Source organism: Gopherus evgoodei, chromosome 16 (assembly GCF_007399415.2).
Source record: "Gopherus evgoodei ecotype Sinaloan lineage chromosome 16, rGopEvg1_v1.p, whole genome shotgun sequence".
Classification (NCBI taxonomy): domain Eukaryota; kingdom Metazoa; phylum Chordata; order Testudines; family Testudinidae; genus Gopherus; species Gopherus evgoodei.
Genome location: NC_044337.1, coordinates 2,025,093 through 2,043,081, shown reverse-complemented (window position 1 = coordinate 2,043,081; position 17,989 = coordinate 2,025,093). Strand labels below are relative to the sequence as shown.

The window sequence follows — 17,989 nt, the reverse complement described above, 5'->3', positions numbered from 1 at the left end:
ACATGTCGCCGCACCTGCGACTGGGAGGACCCTTTCAGGAGCCAGTCGTCGAGGTACGGGAAGACGTGGATTTTCCGCCGACGGAGGTGGGCGGCCACAACGGCCATGCACTTGGTAAACACCCTCGGGGCCATGGAGAGGCCGAAGGGTAGGACTGCGAACTGGAAGTGCTGATGTCTGACCGTGAAGTGAAGGTACTTCCTGTGCGGTGGAAAGATGGCGATATGGAAGTACGCATCCTTCATGTCGAGGGCGGCATACCAGTCTCCAGGATCCAGGGATGGGATAATGGTTCCCATGGAGATCATGCGGAACTTCAACTTGAGCATCCATTTGTTGAGGCCTCGCAGGTCTAGGATGGGTCTGAGACCTCCCTTGGATTTGGGGATCAGAAAATATCGGGAGTAGAATCCCTTGCCTCTCTCGCCTAGAGGTACTTCCTCTATAGCTCCCGCCGCGAGGAGGGAACGAACCTCCTGCAGGAGGGTTTGCTCGTGAGAGGGGTCCCTGAAGAGGGACCAGGAAGGGGGGCGGGAAGGGGGTGAGGAAGCAAATTGCAGGTGGTATCCGTGCTTCACTGTGCGTAGCACCCAACGGTCTGATGTTAACTGGGACCACGCCGGGAGGAAGTGGGAGAGGTGGTTGGAGAAGGTAGGGGAAGGATCCTGTCTTGAGTCTGGTATGCCATCCCCGGGTGCACCTTCAAAAGCCAGACTTGGGGCCCAGCAGTGCCTTGGAAGACCCTTGGCTTTGGCCTCCCTGGGAGCTGGATTGGCGTCTGCGGCCTCCCCAGCCACGCCGTCTATTGAGGTCCTGCCTCTGACGGGGTGGGAAGTATGCGCATCATGCTTGGGGCCTGAAGGGTCTACGCTGGGTGGAAGGTGTATGCATCCCCAGCGAGCGTATGATGACTCGATTGTCCTTCAGATTTTGTAATTTGGAGTCCGTCTTGTCCGAGAACAACCCTTTCCCGTCAAAGGGTAGGTCCTGGACTGTATATTGTAGTTCCGGGGGTAGTGTGGAGGCTTGAAGCCATGAAATGCGCCTCATGGTTATTCCGGAAGCCAGGGTTCTGGCTGCCGAGTCAGCCGCGTCGAGGGAGGCCTGTAGGGAGGTCCTGGCCACCTTCTTACCCTCCTCCAGGAACGCATTAAATTCTGGGCGTGAGTCCTAGGGTAGCAGTTCGGTGAACTTACCCACCTCCGCCCATATGTTGTAGTTATAACACCCCAGTAGGGCCTGCTGGTTGGCCACACGGAGTTGCAAGGCCCCAGCTGAGTACACCTTGCGACCCATGAGGTCCATCCGCCTAGCCTCCTTGGATTTGGGGGCCGGTGCCTGCTGGCCATGCCATTCCCTGTCGTTGACCGACTGAACCACTAGGGAGGAGGGAGGAGGGTGGACATACAGGTACTCGTACCCCCGAGAGGGTACCATGTACTTCCTTTCCACTCCCTTAGCTGTCGGCAGGATGGAGGCTGGTGACTGCCACAGGTTATCGGCGGTAGACTGGATAGTCTTTATGAATGGGAGGGCTACCCGTGTAGGTGCATCGGCCGAGAGGATGCTCACTACCGGGTCCTCAACCTCTGAGACCTCCTCCACCGGTAGTTGATATTAAGGGCCACTCTACGGAGGAGGTCCTGGTGGGCCCTGAGGTCTATAGGTGGGGGTCCCGACGCTGACGACCCAGCCACTGCCTCATCTGGCGAGGAGGAGGAGGAGGATACTCCGGGGATGAGGGTATCCTGCGCAGTCTCTTGTTCTTGGCCTGGTTCCTGCTCGTGTTGCCCCAGGGAGTCTGGAGGCGGCTGTTTGTCCGACTCAACCACGGGGGGGGGGGGGGGGCGGGAAACAGTGGCCTCTGGCACCCGATGTTCTGAGGCGGTAGAACGTGTCTGAGGCACGGGGGCACCCTGGGCCTGATGGTAAGCCCAGGGTGTCCAAAAACCCCACTGTTGGGCACCCGCGTCCTGCGGGTGGGGGTCTTGGAACACTCCCAGCGGTACTTCGGGGTCCTGGTCCCGTTCGTAATAGCTACCCGCCTGGGAGGATGCTGACGTGCCTCTAGATGGCCACGGTGGAGCGGCGAAAGTCGGTGCCGAGGTACCGACAGACCTCACACCTCTGGATAGTGGTGACCGGTGTCGGTATCGGTGTTGAGAGCGAGACCGGGACCTGCGACCAGCTCGGTGCCGGGAGGTCGACCGGGATCCCGAGTGCCTTTGTCTAGATCTGCTCCTGGAGGTGTGGCGCCCACCGCGATGCCGTGAGCTGAAGCGGTGCCAGGAGTACCGGGTTGATGCTCGGGACGTCGACCGGCGCCGGGAGCCTGACCGGTACCGAGAGCATGAGTGGTACCGAGGTGAACGGTGCCGGGAGCCTGACTGGTGCCAGGAGTCTGATCGGTGCCAGGGGTCTGACCGGTGCTGGGATCGAGATCGACGTCGCGAGCCTGAGTGGCGCCTCAATGCCGAGCGTCCGCGGGACCGCGATCTGGAGCGGTGCCGGTCTGCCACACTGACTGAAGCTGGTCTGGTCAGAGTCGGTTTGCCCATAGAGTATATTACCCACACCGGCGGTGCCAGGGGTAAGGGCAACGGAGCCTCGGTGATGGCGATTAGCTCCCTTGCTGCGGCAAATGTCTCCGGGGTAGAGGGTGAAGCCAGCTCTACCACGGTGTGCACCGGGGAGCTGCCAGGTGCCGGACTCGACGGCCCTCGCGGGGTCAGAGTCAACAGTACCGGCTTAGACGGTGCCGCGGGAGGTGTCGGTGCCGGGCGATCCGCTTTTTGCGCAGGCTCTGATTGTGGGGCGGTTGGTGGCGAGATGATCTGTGCCTTCGCTGCCTTCGGCTTCGGGGAGAGGGAGCGGCTCTGGGCCGGTTTTGGTGCCGGTTTTTTGGCGGTAGCACTCGGTGCCGTGGCGGTGCCCTTGCTTACCAGCTGACTTGCGCTCGGTGCCGAGGGCGAAGGTGTCAGGGCCGCTTCCATAAGGAGCTGTCTCAATCTAATGTCCCGCTCCTTCTTGGTTCTCGGCTTAAAGGACTTACAGATCGAGCACTTGGCCGATAAGTGCGACTCCCCGAGGCACTTCAAGCACGAGTCATGGGGGTCTCCAACTGGCAGGGCTTGTGACAAGCCGAGCACTGCTTGAAGCCCGATGAGCCGGGCATGAGCTCCGGCTCCCGGTGCGGGGAAGGGGGGGGTACCCCCGATCCCCTCAACTACAACTAAAACTACACTAACAACACTAGATAACTGACTAACTAACAACTTTATATCTATATATGTACAATAATAACTATAATTACTATATACAACAATAGCGAAATGAGCTGTTAGGGAGTGTGGAGGTCAGCAAAGCCGCGCTCCACAGTTCCATCGACGGACACGGGCGGTAAGAAGGAACTGAAGGGTGGCCCGGGTCGGCTGGGATATATACAGGGCGCCCAGCCGACCCGCCTGGGTTGCTAGAGTAAAAGTTTCTCCAACGAACGTGCACGCGGCGCACACACACCTAACTGGAATGGATATGAGCAATCACTCGAAGAAGAAGCATTGTTAAATGAAAATACGCATCATAGAATCACAGAATATCAGGGTTGGAAGGGACCTCAGGAGGTCATCTAGTCCCAAAGGTCGAGGGACAGGAACCAATCCCCTCTTTCTAGAGCTGGAATTATGGTGTATAGTGTGATCGTCTTGAATCATTGTGTTTTGACAAACTTGATGAGTCATTGTAGATCGAATATTGGTCTCCATCCACCGGACTTTTTCTTTGTGAGAAAATAGTGGGAATAAAATCCTCTCCTTCTGTGTTCTCTTTGAAAGGGTTCTACTGCTCCTAGCTGCAAGAGGTGGCTTACCTCCTGGTACAGTAGAGACTCTTGAGAGGGATCCCTGAAGAGGGACAGGGAGGAAAGATGGTTAGGGGAGTTGGGGAAAGGGGGGCGGGGAATGGAGTAACCAGTTTGTACAATTTCTAGCAGCCATTTGTCAGATGTGATGGTCTTCCAGATTGGATAAAATGGAACTAGACGATATCTGAATGGTTGGGAGAGAGATCGTGTCACCTGCACAGATAGACCTCGGGCTCTCGTGCCCTCAACCAAGGCTTCAAATTTGTTGTCTGGAGGTTGATGGTTGGGACGCAGCTACTGAAGAAGTGGATTGGCATCTCCTCAGGTGCCTGTGTTTGTGGGCCTGTGACTCAAATCACCATTGCTGTTGTGAATACATGGTCTGGCAGTAGTGTTGGGGTACATTTCTCTGTTTTTTCTTGGGTTTGGGTGTATAGATTCCCAAGGATCAAAGTGTCGCCCGTGAATCCTTGAGCAAGTGGAGAGAGTCATCTGTCTTCTTGTCAAAGAGTTTGGGATTTTCAAATGGGAAATCCTCAACTGTGGATTGCACCTCCTTAGGAAAGCTGAAGAGATGGAGCCATGAGGCCCTTCTCATCATGCCAGCCGTCGCCACTGAACGTGCAGCTGTGTCCACAGAATCAAGTGTGGCTTGCAGGGCTGTTTTGGAGATGAGTTGTCCCTCTGATACAAGTGCTGTGAATTGTTCTCTCTTGTCCTCAGAAATAAAATCAGTCAATTCAGACATCTTTGTGTAGTTAATATAGTCATATTTTGCCAGTAATGCCTCGTAATACCAGTAATGCTGTACGGAGGTTTAGTGTAGCCGAGGAATAAGCCTTGCAACCAAAAAGATCAAGACTTCTCCAGTCTTTGTCGTGAGGTGTGGTTTTGGGCTGTCGTTGCCTACCATGTTCTTGGACTGTGTCCACCACTAGGGAATTGGGCGCTGGATGTGAAAAGAGGAACTCTGTGCCTTTGGCTGGTACATAATATTTTTTGTCAGACCTCTTGCAGGTTGGAGGAGTAGTGGCAGGGTTCTGCCAAATGGTTTTGACGGGGTCCATCAGCGCATCATTCACAGCAATTTTGGATGAAGCAGATGTATGCAAAATGTCCACTAGTTTGTGTTGTGTCACTTAGACCTCCCCAAAGGAGATGTCCAGGGAGCTAGCCACTCTTTTAAATAGATCCTGGAATAGTCTAAAATCATACCCTATATTATGGGGAGGAGGTGTAACAGTGTCATCTGTGGATAGTGATGGGAAATGGGTAAGTGGTAACCCTTCCATGATCGGGGTTCTTCCTCATCTACCCCCAGGTCCCCTGCCACCATCAAAGGCCCAGGCAAAGGTGACTGCTGTATGCCAGGTCTGGATGTGGCAGGCAGTCCCTGTTGTGTGAGGTATGCCACCCACAGGTTCCAGTATGCCCATTGGGGTGGGGGAGGTATGGGGGGCCCCTCAGGGCTGGCCATACCATTGAAAATACTCGGAATCAGTGTAATATGTCCCCTGAGGGGGTCCTGAGTTAGTCGGTTCATGGTAGAGATTGTGATGGGAGATCTCCTTGTCCTTCCTCACTCTCATCCTCCTCACTCAAATAGGGAGGAGTGGATTGTATTGGAGATGCGAGGAGACTCGGTGCCAAGGGTGACATGTTTGCATTGGTGCCGATGATAGGGGAGTCAGGGGCAAAACCGACTAAGGCCATGGCTACACTTACAGCTGTACAGTGCTGGGAGTTACAGCTGTCTTCGTACAGCTGTGTAGGGACAGCGCTGCAGTGTGACCACACTGACAGCTACCAGCGCTGCAGTGTGGCCACATTTGCAGCATTTGCAGCGCTGTTGGGAGTGGTGCATTGTGGGCAGCTATCCCAACAGTCTGAGAGACTTCGCCATGAGGAGGAGCTTTAACAGCAAATTTCTAGCTCTTCTTGTCCCGGCAGTGTGCTTGAGACAGTGCTAAGACTTCTGAGTTATGTGTCTTTTGCCTAGGCAGCAAACAAGCTGATCATGGCCATCTGAGACAGGTATAGCAAGCTTGCAGCTGAGACAGCCTTTAAAGCCTGGAAAACCAGGCATTCCTGTCGGGGGGGCTTTCACCCTCAGGCCACGTCCACACTACAGAGTAAAATCGAAATTAATAAAATCGATTTTATAAAACAGGTTTTATAAAATCGATTTTACACGTCCACATTAGGGCACATTACTTCGGTGGTGTGCGTCCCTGGTCCCAGGCTACCATCGATTTCCGGAGCGGTGCACTCTGGGTAGCTCAGTAAAAGAATGGGACCAATAACTTTGATTTCCATCCACACTAAGCCTAAATCGATATAGTAATATCGATTTTAGGGTTACTCCTCTCGTTGAGCAGGAGTACAGAAATCGATTTTAAGACCCCTTAAAATCGATTTTAAGTGCCTTGTAGTGTGGACGGGTACAGCGTTAAATCGATTTAACGCTGTTTAAATCGATTTAACGCTGTAGTGTGGACCAGGCCTCAGAGCAGCTGTGTATGCTGCGGTTCAACTGAAACTTCTCCCCAGCCCGTAGTTCAAAAGGAAAGTAAAAGGAAAAAGGGGTTGGTTTTGTTTTGTTTTAAACTATGGTGACAGGGATAAAAGAAAAAGGAAAACAATGTAAATAGCTGCTCACGAGGAAACTAAGTAACTAACTGTTAAACTAATTAACTACTAAGTAGCTAAGTAGGGAGGCCTGCTGATTGCTCCAACTCTGTAGCCTAGGGCAGTAGGGAAGGAACTGAGTGCAGGGGGGAGGGGGGTCGAGGTCGGAGCACAGCATCAGTTAACTGCCTGAAGCAGCAGGAGATAGGGATCATGCATGTGCGACCCAACCGGGCACTGCTACCAAAAGTCTCTGAGTATGAGCACAGGGGTGCTCCAACACCTAAAATGGAGCACCCACAGGGACAGCACTCAAAGAAAAACAATTCCAATTAAATCCTCAAAAACCGGAAACACCTGGCAATGCATGTCCTGACTTGCAGCATGAGCTCTCTCTGGAATTTCAGGGTGTACTTACTGACCTTTACAATAAAAAGAAAATTGATCAGAGGTTCAAAGTAATTCTTCAGTTATCTGTATGTTAATACCCACAGGAAAACTCAAGGGCCGATTTTTTTAACTGAGGCATTATTTTTATTATTGTGCACTAACAATAATACAAATAACAGTGTTACAGATCAAGCTGGTGGCCAAATCTCTTTCACACTGCAGGTACCTTGCTGGGGAAAAGATGAAGTAAACCCTAGAAATATGAACATACATTCGGGCAGCGCATTTAAAGTCCCACTCGGGATCCAGAGAGAGATCCAAATGTGAAGTTCCACTAGAACAGGCAGACTCCTTCAAACTGCTGGAGTCTTTCAAGGTCATTCATTGCCCTGGCGAATCCACCTACCCAATCTGCTCTACCCTCACAATCTCTTTCTGCAGAACCACTGGTACATACCCTACAGTCATTAATACAGCAGGTGCAGCTAGAGAGATCTGGCAATGTGTGAATAAAAATCCTGGAGATGCAAAAACTCACCAACAGGAGATGACGATAATAATGATGCTTTGTAGTTATACTGTACAGTGTTTTATACCTTCAGTACGATTTATAAACCTTCATAATTAAACAGGCACTATCAACTCCAAAAGCACATTTTTGTCTTAACATTTTTTTCTTACTGTTGTTACAAGTCACATATAAGGTTAAAGGAAACAAAGCTCTGTTTTTTTCAGTTTGCTTGCTCTGTGCTTTGACAGCACTTTATGCATGGACAATTTCACCATTTCTCCTGTACAGTCAGTTTTCTCTGTGTGTGGGTCTTTCACGGGTTTGGGAGAGCAATTCCTTCAACTCCCTTTGTAAATTGACAGGGAACATACGGCCTAGTGGACGTCCAGGCTTATGAGGCAGAAAATCCTCAGGTCTAACCCTGGGTGAACCATCAACCTGTTGCATGGTTTTAAACAAATCTCTTAATTCCTCTGTGCCTCAGTTTGCCCACCAATACAATGGGAATTAATTACAATTACATGCTCCAAGGGAGGGTTTATGAAGATAATTTTTTTATATTTAGCAGCATTTTTGAGAAGTGAAGATGAATAGGCAACACAGTATCACTGCAAGATGGAATGGAATTCACAGCTTAGGTTAGCAAATAACATTCAGTTCCAGAAAACAGGGAAATATGCAATATTCAGTGGTCCCGATGGAGTGAGGGACCTATATCAGATGCAAATTATAGGGGGCCCCTAAGGATTTCTGCCAGGAGTCATTACTTGTTAATGTCACAATGCAAGGAAACCTAACACATCACCCAGTAATAATCAATGCAAAATGTTAAAGAGAATGGATTTCAAGTGACATTTAGGAGTGAAGTAGATCCCTTACAAGGATGTAAACTGTATTACTTCTCCCGCAAGGTTGCAAGAGCCCTTTAAATTCCCTTCAGCAGCAGCCATTCCTATTTCACAGGAAAGATACATGTGTCTCCTTCTTCTCATGGTTTATCTCTTTTAAGCTGATGGTCTTGTAACTCACAAAGTCAGAATCCCCAAATGAGTAATGTGTGACCTCTTATGTGAGTCGATGGAGCTAGTACTCAAAACTGACCATCACATGTTTATGCAGAACATTCTGAAGCCAAGATTTATGTCATATCATGGAAGAAACAGCCTATGAGTCACCAGCATCTAGTTCTTCAACAACACAAAGTGAAAATTTCCTTAATTTATGTGCTTTGTTTTTAAACAACATCAATTAAGTTCCAGATGACAGCAGAGATTCCTTGCTGGACATGTGGGAAGACAGATAAACTTTATCTGTTGTTCACTGGAAAGGTGATTAAATGATTTAGTGTAATGTCACATACCTGGATCTAGGTTATATTGTTCTAGGAGCCTGAAGACCAGTTTGCTTAACATTTTATGGTTGAGTTTGTTAGGTCGCAAACCTTGATACTGCCTGTAAACAAAACAAGCAAAGCCAGGAAGAAACATCAATGCAAACAGATAAGATACTGCTCCCTTTTAATAGCAGGGGTGTTGTCTGTTGCTGGGTGATGGTGACAACTTCTTTTCCCCCCTCATCCATCAAAGCTGAGCCTATACCATTTTTTCCTCCAACTGGGTCTAAATTAGCTGTTACCACTCAAGAAAGAGATCTTGGCGTTATTGCGGATAGTTCCCTGAAAACATCCACTCAATGTACAGCAGCAGTCAAAAAAGCAAACAGAATGTTGGGAACCATTAGGAAAGGAACAGATAACAAGACAAAAAATATCATAGTGTCATTATATAAATCCATAGTACACTCACACCTTGAATACTGTGAGCAGTTCTGGTCACCCCGTATCAAAAAAGTTCTATTAGGAATGGAAAAGGTACAGGGAAGAGCAAAAAAAATTACTAGGGATATGGAACAACTTCCGTATGAGAGATTAAAAAGACTGGGGACTCTTATGTTTGGAAAAGAAACAACTAAGTAGGGATATAATAGAGGTCTATAAGATCCTGAATGATGTGGAGAAAGTGAATAAGGAAGTGTTATTTACTCCTTCACACAACACAAGAACCAGCGGTCACCCAATGAAATTAATGGGCAGCAGGTTTAAAACAAACAAAAGGAAGTATTTATTTACACCACACACAGTCACCCTGTGGAACTCATTGCAAGGGGATGTTGTGAAGGCCAAAAGTAGAGCTAAGTTCTTTTGGCCAAGATGATCATGAATGCAACCCTGTGCCCCAGGCATCCTAAGCCTCTGACTGCCAGATGCTGGGAGTGGATGACAGGAGATGAATCACTCAATAATTGCCCTGTTCTGTTCATTCCCTCTGAAGCACCAGGTATCAGCCACCATTAGAAGACAGGATACTGGCCTAGATGGACCACTGGTCTGACCCATCTGGTCATTCTTACTTTAAGGTAAATGCTGTTCTTTCCATCAGTTAGGTGATACTCATGTCTTCATCAGTCTCCAATTCTCCATTCAAGGGTTTTAAGAGTTCATGTCAGTACCTGATTTCCAGCAACCTGGTATGGAAGACCCACTCTGCTTTTATTAGCATTGTATCTGCTGCATATATGCTGTTGTTTTGATTGCACTGCTGATGCTTACTTGGCATAAGCCACTTTGGTGAGAGGTGGTTTATAAATTAAAAAACAACCCTAATAATTTCACTGGAAAAGCAATGATGAGTACATATATTTCTTGTTTTTTGACACTGTATCATGGGAATACTAGACGCGCACGCATGGAGCCAGTGCAAAGGCTTTTTACTTTGACGAGGACTATCTGCAGATGGCTCCTTCACAACTGCACTATTTCCCAGTTTAGCACTGCTATCTGAAGCTGACGGAAAGGGAATTTTCAGTTGAAAATTCAACTGAAATCAAGGTTACCAACTGATGATCCTTATTCCTCTCCCCACATCTCCCTGCCAGATATGCACAATGGATGTTGCAGCACCAGAGTCAGGCTGTTGAGGTTTCCTGGATAAGATCTACTGCAATATTTTCATGTTTAGCCTCACTGTGCAAAGTGCTCAGTCCCTGCCACTTCCAATGACATCAATGGGAGTGATAGGTGCTCAGTGCCTCATAGGATAAGGCCTTTCGAGAGACCAAATTTCACAATTACCAGAATTTTTCCCTTCTCTGATGGGAAGTTACTATACAACATTTAGCAATTTACTCCATGGCTTTCAACGTGTTATTAGTGAACGCAGAAAGAGCACTAGAAAACATATTGTCCTTACCTGATAGCTATTTAGCACCTGCTCATAATGTCATATAATATTGTATGCTGTTTAGACAGAAGGACAAAACACTGGAAAATAGAATAATCTTCTACCTTGAGATGTCTGTAGTATTAAAACTAGGTTCACACCACATATCCAGGGTCTGCAAGAGTTTGCGCTGGAGATCAGGATATTCTGCCACATAAGCCTCCACTAGGTTAGTCTTCTCTTGAAGAAGCAATGGAGTGCACATCTAGGAAGAAAAATAGTTTTGCACTTGTAAAGCATTACAGAGACACTGTCCTCTATACCTGATGCAAACTGCTTCCCAAGTCTCCTGCCACTCCCAGCTTACAGGCACAGAAGCAGGAGCTGTCCAATTTTGCTGCTGCTCAGAAAGTGAATAGTGCGCCTTACACGCCTGCATGGGTGCTCGGGATGGGCAACACTCTAGCTCGAAGTCTTCTATACTGAGATCTGAAAGTGCTTGAGAAAAGTGTTCCAAATTGCTTAAACGTTAGAAAAATATTTCTATATCCAAATATGCCAAAAGGGAGTTTTCTACACAGAATTTTCAACACAAATATTACCAACAACATTACAAACCTTTGGCATTAGAATTTATTTAACTCAGGCCATCTCTTACCACCACATAGGTGAAAATATTTCAATTATCTTCCTACACCCATTATTCTGAATGGGGAGAGCAGGGGAGGAGATGGGATTATTTTTGCATTTAATAAACCTTATTACAGACACAATAATTTGCAAAACAGAATCAACACAGCTGGAGTTTCAGATTCCAGTTAGAAAAATATTCTATTAAGATGGAATGTGGTACAAAAAATCTTTCAGTCACTTCACAGGATGAAGCAAAATTTTTAGCAGCTCCCTAGCGACTTCGTGCAAATTAGATATTAGTGTATAGTACTGGTATATAACTTCCACTTTTGTGCAAGACTGTGTGCCTTGTTTATCAAAGATGCATCTGATGATAGAGAAGACAACAGGGGAAACAGACTTACCTTCTCCACATCTAGATCCAGCTGTAATTTTAGCTTTATACTCAGAATGGCTGCCTAGAAAACACAAAAGATAGAAAATATTTCTGGTTGTAGTGGAAAATGTGTGTTTGGGAGAGCTTATAAACAGATGTGTTTCTAAACTGAAGTATACACATTAGTCGCAGAACGATTCTATTTATTGTTATATTTTGAATGTGCTAATTAAATGCAACTGGCTACACAGATTTCATTTAGAAATCCACAAAAACACTATCAGTGGCATTACATGTTTTAAACTGTATTAAACCTCAGAAGAAAAATTCTGGGATCAAGCACTCTATTAAAAAATTTAGAGCAAAAAACCAGAGTCTCTAGTCAAGTGTTTGGAAAGACTCAGCTGATAGGTAATTTTCTCCAGGAATATAAATTTAAAAACGGAACAAAAAAGGATATTTGTGAGTTAACTTGAACACAATTCCTGCTGATTTTAAACTTTGCAATGCAGTTATATTTTGTGAAAACATCTCATTCATAAATGTGAATACAACTAAAAATCAAATTTTTAGGTTCAATCACTTAAACGTAGCTCCACATATCCCAGATGCTATGAATAACAAATAAAAGGATGATAATAATTATATTGTGCCCTTTTATGCTGTGTTCTGAAAGTTGATGAACTAAGTCTTGTAATCCCCATGTGAAGTTCCTCAGAATCAGTATCCTAATTCTGCAGATGGGAAAGTGAGCCCTAGAGTGGCAAAATGATTTGAGGAAAGTCACAGAAGCAGTCAGTGACAGAGCCAGGAATAGAACCAAGATCTTCTGCATTCCCATCCTGTATTTTAACCCCAAGAACTTGCTTCCATCCTGGCTTCAGTTTCCCTTCTCTACTAGGTGCAACCCCACCCTAGTACCATAAGGTGATGCAAAACATTGGATAACTGTTGCTCGTGAATTCAAAATTATTACAGCCATACCATTCTGCCAAGGGGTTGCTAAAACATGTCCTTTGAGGCCTGATTCAGCAAGGCACAGAAATAGTCCTTAAGCCCATCCCTATTCAGCAAATTACTTAAGAATGCACTTAAGTCTCAGGTCTTGTCTACACTACCAGGTTTTGTCACCAAAACTACTATTTGTCGACCCAAACAGTGAGTGCATACACACTGCAAGGTGACTTTTGTTGGGGAAAATTCCTGGCTTGGGTGATAAAATTCATCCATCCTCACGAGAGATTTAAGTCTTTTTCCTCTACATTTTTGTCGACAAAATGCAAGTGTAGACACCATGCTTCATTTCATCGTCTTAACTGACCTCCAGGAGGTGTCCCACAATGCCCATCCTGACCCACTCTGGTCAGCAGTTTAAACTCCACTGCCCAGCAGCCAGGTAAACAACCATCCTCCCCTCCCCCTTAGAAGCTCCAGGAATTTTTGAAATTCTATTTCCTGTTTGCTCGGTGTGGAGAGGTCTCATCGCATGTTCTCAGGTGACCACGGCAGCTTATTGCAGCAAACGCTCTCCTGCTTGGACCACTGCAGACCTGCTGGATCTGCTCAGTATATGGGGAGAGGAGGCTGTCAGAGCCGTAACTAGCTATTTTTGCGCCCGAGGCAAGAATATAAAATGCGCCCTCCCCCGTCCATATAATTCCATAGTAGTTATTTTGTAAAAAAAAAGAAAAAAGAAAAATACGTAAACAACAAGAATAATGATAATAGAAAGGTTTTTTATTTTAATCATAAGATCCGTTTGAACTAGGAAGTCTTCAGAAAAAAATATTGTTTGAACACCAACAATCGGAGCTTTTGTTTCTGTTCCCAATTAAATCATGAGCTTTTGTGTTTGGACTATGAACGACTGTTCCTTAAGAAATCAACAGAATGGGAAGTTTTAAACTATGCACCACTCTTTTCATGACCTACACAGCAGCAATGCTGCTGCAGTTAGACAAACACCGCAGGGAAGGTTGTTCTGTTTATTTACATTTTTAAATAGAAAACAGTCGTTTTTAGTTTCATTTTTCACCACCTCCATCGCCCGTTCACTGCTGGAGCAGGCAGGCACCATTACTTTTTCCTCCCATATGTCTGGGGTTTTTCCCTTCCCAAGGACTGACAGCTTTCCCCCCCTTCACTAGAAACATGTTTTTAAATGCGCTGGTGTTTAAGCAACTGTCTCGGGGCGGTGCGAGTGCACCAGGGCAAAGCCCAGCCGGGGAGCAGCTCTGATCGCTTCAGCCCCCAGCCCATGCCCAGGGAAGGGGCGCCTGAGTCAGTTGGCCGAAAGGGCCGGGCAGGAGTAGCAGACAGAGGTGGAAATGCCAGAACCAGCCCAGTTCACTCTCCAAGCTCCCTGCCTTTCTGCGATCCAGCCTGAGCGGAGCAGGGGGATCTGGGGCACTGTAGCCCGGAAGCAGAAGCAGTCCCAGTGCAGCGCCCTGCTGGGGCACCAACGTGCCCAGCACTGGGGACACGCTGCTTAGACAAATGCAGCTAAGCTGCCCCCCACCACCCGTTCGTAGCCTCCCCTCCAAACCCTGCCAGGACCCGGGAGCCCAAAGCCTCCCGGAGCTGGCTCAACCCCCAGCCACTGAGCTGCGATCCTTGGCCAGGTCAGGAAGGAAATAACATGGCTGCTCCCAGAGCGCCCTGCTCGCTGCCCTGGGCCCTGAGTGCTGCAGGCCCAGCCCGGAAGCTGCTGCGCCAGGGTGGTGCAGGGGCGCTGCTTACACCTGGGCCCCGCTCCAAGTTCCCAGCCACGGCTCAGTGCAGCTGCGGTGGCAAAGGACACGGACCTCCACGATCTGCACCGGGCCTGCCTCTGGCTCCTACTAAAACCCTCCTGGTTGCCAGGCTCGTCCCCTGCCAGCCCCGCGGGTCGGGCCAGTTCTCCGGGGTTGGGGCTGGTCTGGGCTACAATGGACTAAACTCTGCCTGGTTAAGCCAGAGGAAGAAGCCCCAGGGCACAGGCCGGGCTGTGCTGGGGTTACCGGGTAGCGGCTCTCCCCGTTCCTCCTCCTGACCTGGGCTGACTCAGGCCAGAGGAGTAAGGCGGAGACACGGGCAGTGGCTGGGAGGCTGCCCTGGAGCCAGGGGCTGGAATCGCTGCAGACTAAGTCCCGGTGCACGCGGAAAGGGGTTGCCGGGGGGCTGCTGTTCTCCAGGCAGCCACCCACAGGGACACACGCAGGGAGGGAACAAGCCTGACTGGGGAGGGACGCGAGAAAACCAGTCTTTTTCTGCGCCCCTCTGCTTTGCAGGCCTGAGGCAAGTGCCTCACTCGCCTGGCCCTTGTTACGGCGCTGGAGGCTGTGCAGTCCCAGCTGTGCTCGAGCCAGAGGAACTGGGATACCTACAGGCAGATTTCTCCAGGCTTGAGTGAAAAGGGCTGTAACTGGGACATGTTGCAAGTGCAGAGCAAAGATAAAGGAGCTGAGGCAGGCGTACCACAAGGCGAGGGAGGCAAACTGTCGCTCAGGTGCTTCTCCTAAGACCTGCTGGTTCTATGAGGAGCTGGATGCTATCCTTGGTCGCGTCCTCACCTCCATTGCCAAGAGCCCGTGAATTCTTCGGAGGGCACAGAGGTGGCAGAAAGAGTACCTAACCCGGAGGACAAAGTTATTAATGAAGAGGTGGAGTTAGATGAGGATGTGCAGCTCCCAGCAGAGTCGCCCAGTAGGGCAGGCAGGCAGCCAGGAACTATTCTCAACTCCAGAGGTATCTAGCCAGTCTCAGCAGTTGCTCTATGGATGAGACTCCCGGTAAGTGGCTGTGGTTTGTGTAGTGTGAAGGTGGGTTCAGGCTATAGAAATGTGAGAGACTGGCTGTGTTTGTGTGTGCTGGACATTTCCCTGTGCAGCTAATCAGTACGGCGGAACAGGGTATTGATGAATGCTGAGATCTCACAGGAATCCTCCAGAGAGATCTCCAGGAAAGTTTCCTGGAGGTACTCAGTAATCCTCTGCCGAAGTTTCCGAGGCAGAGTAGCTTTGTTCCTTCCCCCATTGTAGGAAACTTTCCCACACCACTCATCAATCGCTTGTGGAGAGACCAAAGCAGCACATAGGCGAGCAGCATAAGGAGCAGGGAAGAAGCCACAAGCATGGAGTAGATGTACCCACATTTCCCTGCTCATCCTTAGCGGTGAGATGTCTGCTAGAATTACCCCCGCCTGTGGAAAAGTGTGGGAGAATTTTAGAATTTGTTCCCTAGAATGCTGCACCACAACCCTTGCAAACAGCGTTTGCTCTTTTCCACATGTGGTGTAGCCCCCTCCCTCCAGCTTCCCTGCCAACACTCCCCATGCTTTGGCTGTTTGTGGAGATGTGTGCCTGGTTAGGGTCAACGAGAAAGTGATGGCAATGTTGCAAAAGGTGTGTTTAACAGAAATATTTCAGTGCTGTGCGTGAATTTAACAATCCCAATTCTGTGTACTGTCCCTTGTGCTTCACCAGATGTGGCCTTCAGGAACACCTCACACACCTCGGCCAAGCACCTCCACCAGATAAGAAAGAGTCCAAGATGCAGCAAAGAAGACATGTTCCGGGAGGTCCTACAGTGCTGCAATACAGAAAAAAGGGAACGAAAGGAGTGCTGGGAAGCCAAACAGTCAGATAGAAAAAAGAATCACGTGTTTGTTAAGGACGCTACTGAGCAGATGACTAAAGTAATGGGAGAGCAAACGCAGATGCTGAAGTCCTTAATAATGCTGTAGATGAGCAAATCAGTGCTTGACCTCCACTGCAGCACATTCAGAACTCTTTCCCATGTCTCCCCCAAACTCTGCACACACATTCCTTTCCACCTTCCAGGGCTTCTTGGTTTCCCCTTCACTCCACCTCCTCAGATAACTTTCACAATGATAGCTGGACCTAAACAGAGTCTGCCCTTCCCTGGCTCCTCCTTTCCCATCAAGCATCTGTGTGTTTGTGTGTGCTGTTTCATGTGCAATAAAAGAAAACTTTTATAATGGTAAATCATCTTTATTTTTTTTCTACAAGGTGAGATTGCAGGCACTGCCAATACATGCACAGGCATTGCAATCACTTTATTACAGGAATACAAAGCCCCAAATGTCACCATTGCCTCCTAGGAAAACTATATGTAATGTAACACTGAATATGTAATGAAACATGGATTGCCCCCTAGTAAAACTACATGTAACGTAACACTGAAGCAGCTCCGACAGAGAGATATGTTACTGGTGGTCATTGTCAAAGTGCTGCCTCAAAGACTCCATGATTCAAATAGCTCCCCGTGGGCTCCTCTGACAGCCCTGGTATCTGGCTGCTCAAAATCTGCGGCCAAGCAGTCTGCCTCAGCATTCCACCCCTGAGCAAACCTTTCACCCTTAGCTTCACAGAGATTATGCAACATACAGCATGCAGCTATGACCACAGGAATATTATCCTCAGTGAGGACCAACCTGCCATAAAGGCATTGCCAGTGTGCCTTAATCTGCCAAAACCACATTCCATTGTCATCCGGCACCTACTGAGCCTGTTTTTGAACTGCTCCTTACTGCTGTCCAGGTGTCCCGTGTAAGGTTTCATAAGCCATGTTGTATGGGGTACGCAGGGTCCCCCAGGATTATTATGGGCATTTCAACACTCCCCATTGTAATCTTCTGGTTAGGAAAGAAAGTCTCTGCTTGCAGCTTTCTCTACAGAATGGTGTTCCTGACGATGCATGTGTCATGCACTTTCCCAGATCACCCCATGTTGATATCAGTGAAACACCCATGGTGACCCCTCCATAGTTTGTGAAACCCATTTCCTAAAAGCCATCCACTAATTCACGTACATTTCCCAGAGTCAAGGTTCTTCGTAGGAGGATGAGATTTATTGCCGTGGACACTCGCATTAACGCAGCCCCAATGGTCAACTTCCCCACTCCAAATTGATTTGAAACTGACCAGTAGCAGTCTAAAGTTGCCAGCTTTTGCCACACATAGCAATTGCCACATGCTTTTCTACCAAGAGGCAGATCTGGAGTGAACTCCACGCACAGTTCCAGGAAGGCGGCTTTCCAAATCCAAAAGATCTGTAGCCACGGCTCATCATCCTTCATCTGCACGACGATACGATCCCACCATTCAATGCTTGTTTCCCGAGCCCAAAAGTGAGGTTCTACCCTATGCACCTGCTCTGTGAATGCCAAAAACTATCTAAATGCCCCTATCCATATCCCACAGAATGTCAGGCGCCCACAAGTCTTCTTCAGTTAGGAACTTCACGATTAACTGCACTGCCATCCACGATGTCTTCATGACACTTAACAAACCATAAGAGAGCCACGTGGGATCCATCCCTTCTCACAAAGATGCCAGAGTGAACAGCATAGAAGGGCCGCTGAAAAATGCT

The 17,989-nt window shown here is 48.2% G+C and overlaps 1 protein-coding gene across 8 annotated transcripts in view; it reads right to left on the bottom strand.

Annotated features, from left to right (window-relative positions):
* Positions 1–17,989, bottom strand: part of EXD3 (exonuclease 3'-5' domain containing 3) — a 611,569-nt gene that overhangs the window by 402,601 nt on the left and 190,979 nt on the right. For 7 of the 8 annotated variants that reach the window (XM_030535478.1, XM_030535484.1, XM_030535479.1 and 4 more), the window contains 3 exons: positions 11,647–11,700; positions 10,735–10,874; positions 8,752–8,843 (listed from right to left, as the gene is read on the bottom strand). In XM_030535478.1, the coding sequence (XP_030391338.1) occupies positions 8,752–8,843; positions 10,735–10,874; positions 11,647–11,700 (286 nt within the window). Of the gene's footprint in view, positions 1–8,751; positions 8,844–10,734; positions 10,875–11,646; positions 11,701–15,074; positions 15,096–17,989 lie in introns of those variants that run through there. The other variant, XM_030535485.1, reaches the window with a different exon arrangement.